The sequence below is a fragment of the Convolutriloba macropyga genome, chromosome 12, assembly GCF_964194025.1.
Source record: "Convolutriloba macropyga chromosome 12, txConMacr16.3, whole genome shotgun sequence".
NCBI lineage: Eukaryota > Metazoa > Xenacoelomorpha > Acoela > Convolutidae > Convolutriloba > Convolutriloba macropyga.
In genome coordinates, this window is record NC_134479.1 from 51,533,937 (window position 1) to 51,535,926 (window position 1,990).

Sequence of the window (1,990 nt, forward strand, 5' to 3'; positions counted from 1 at the left end):
TCACTCGAAAATTTTTGAAAAGTTGGTTTTGACTTGGGAATCAACTTCCAAGTGTTATCCAAGTCTTGGTTAAGACTTGCCAGACTTGTAAGACTTGTATTTAGACTTGCCCAGTACTGGAAACCTAAATAAGACTTGGATTTAGACTTGCCTAGTACTGATATAGACTTGGAGTTCGGTCCGGGGATGTAAAAGCTTCAAAAACCATAGAGAACAAATTTTATCTGCCACAACAACTATTCTATTAGGCACCAACCTAAAAATTGAGGATGAGGAGTTATCGAGGACGTCTAATATTGACAAAAGCAACATAATTGTGCTGCCTTTTCTTTAACGCACAACTAAGTCGGTTTTCCCGAAACCATTCAAAAAAAGTAAATCTTTGTGGTAACTTAGCCCTATATGTTATATCATCATGCTTTAAACCACTTTTAAGTGCCTAATTACTAAAACTTTTACATGCTGAAATTGGCGCCTAGAATTAGGCACATTTATCGATATAGATACATTAACTGCGGAAGTTAGATATCTAAACTACGATATAAAGTGTAACAGTACTTGTCGCCTAATAATCTTGAAATTATCTCCACTCCGCAAAATCGGCGAAGCTACCAAAATTAAATACTTAACTCGTCTACTATTTTTTGCAGAATTTAGGTATCCAGATTCCGAGCAATGTCTACCAAGTCGTAAGTGTTGGGGTATACCTAAGCTCAGAAAAATCGCACAAAATAAGTTTTTCTGAGTATTACACATCAAGAAAGAAAAGTTCGAATCAGACTTTTCCTTAATTTGTATAACGAAAAGGAAACAATTGCGTTTGTATCGTGTAAGAAATGATATCCGAAAATTCAACAGAACTGTAACGATAAAAACCAGGAAAAAAGAACAAATATGGGTAGGACATACATTGGAGCCTGCTTCCGATGTACGCTCATCTAAAGCTTTTGCACAGCAACCTATTCTAAACCGAATGTTTAATTGGACAATTGCGTCCTCGAGAAACGCAACAATTTACAAAAAATTTGGCTTTTATTACAAGAAAAATGAAACTGAAATTTTATTGACCCCGCGAAAAGATATCTTTGTGCAGTCAAACAGATCAAAAGACTTTTGTTGGGTCATTTCTAATTGTGGCCAGACGTTCCATAACGATAGGAACAAAATAGTTCAATCGCTGATAGGTTCTTTATCGAGCAAAGTTCATATATGGGGAGCTGCCACCCAAAAGGGCTGTGTCAACGGAAAACACCCAAATGTTGTCGATCACGGCTTGACAACAGAGGGACAGAGAAGTCGTCTCGGCGTACCTCAAACGCTTCTGAAAGATTGCAAATTCTACTTTGCTTTCGAGAACTCAAACTGCACCGATTTTCTGACCACAAGATTTATAACTTCGGTCGTGGCCGGGGCTGTTCCCATTGTAATGGGGCGAATGGACAACTACGACGAAATGCCGCCGGGGTCTTTTGTCCACTTGAGTCACTTCGCTACCATATCTCAACTGGCAAAACATTTAGATCTTCTTTCAAAAAATGAAAAGGAGTTGAGCAAATACCACGAGTGGAGGAAATTCTACAGGTATGAACAGACTGGAGCTGAAGCTGCATGTGAACTCTGTCACAAATTAGAAAAGTTAAAAAGAGCCCAAACCGCAGGCGAAAAGATTATTCCGTCTATCATACCCAACTTAGCAAAACATTATGAGGAACTTCAAAAATGTACGCCCATTAAGTCTCCCCCAATATAGAATGGTCTCATGCAAAATATCCCCAACCCTCGAAATTTTAGCCGCCGATCATTGTTTCATTACTGCTTTGTCATTCTGTTGACTTCTAAATTAGTAAATAACTTCTAGGCGATCATTGTTAAATTTCTAAAATGTGGCATTCATAACTTATATCATAATTCATATTTTCCATTACGGTCTCTACCACTTTTCAGCAGATTGATTTTGTGATTTAAAGTTCTTTTGCTGTATTGCGAGATG

At 37.8% G+C, this 1,990-nt stretch overlaps 1 protein-coding gene across 1 annotated transcript; it reads left to right on the forward strand.

Annotated features, from left to right (window-relative positions):
• The first annotated feature begins 894 nt into the window (after positions 1-894).
• On the forward strand, positions 895-1,750 carry LOC142350536 (4-galactosyl-N-acetylglucosaminide 3-alpha-L-fucosyltransferase 9-like). Its single transcript, XM_075402385.1, has 2 exons — positions 895-898; positions 1,185-1,750. The coding sequence occupies exons 1-2, from the start codon at positions 895-897 to the stop codon at positions 1,748-1,750; spliced, it is 570 nt and encodes a 189-aa protein (XP_075258500.1).
• The last annotated feature ends 240 nt before the right edge of the window (positions 1,751-1,990 follow it).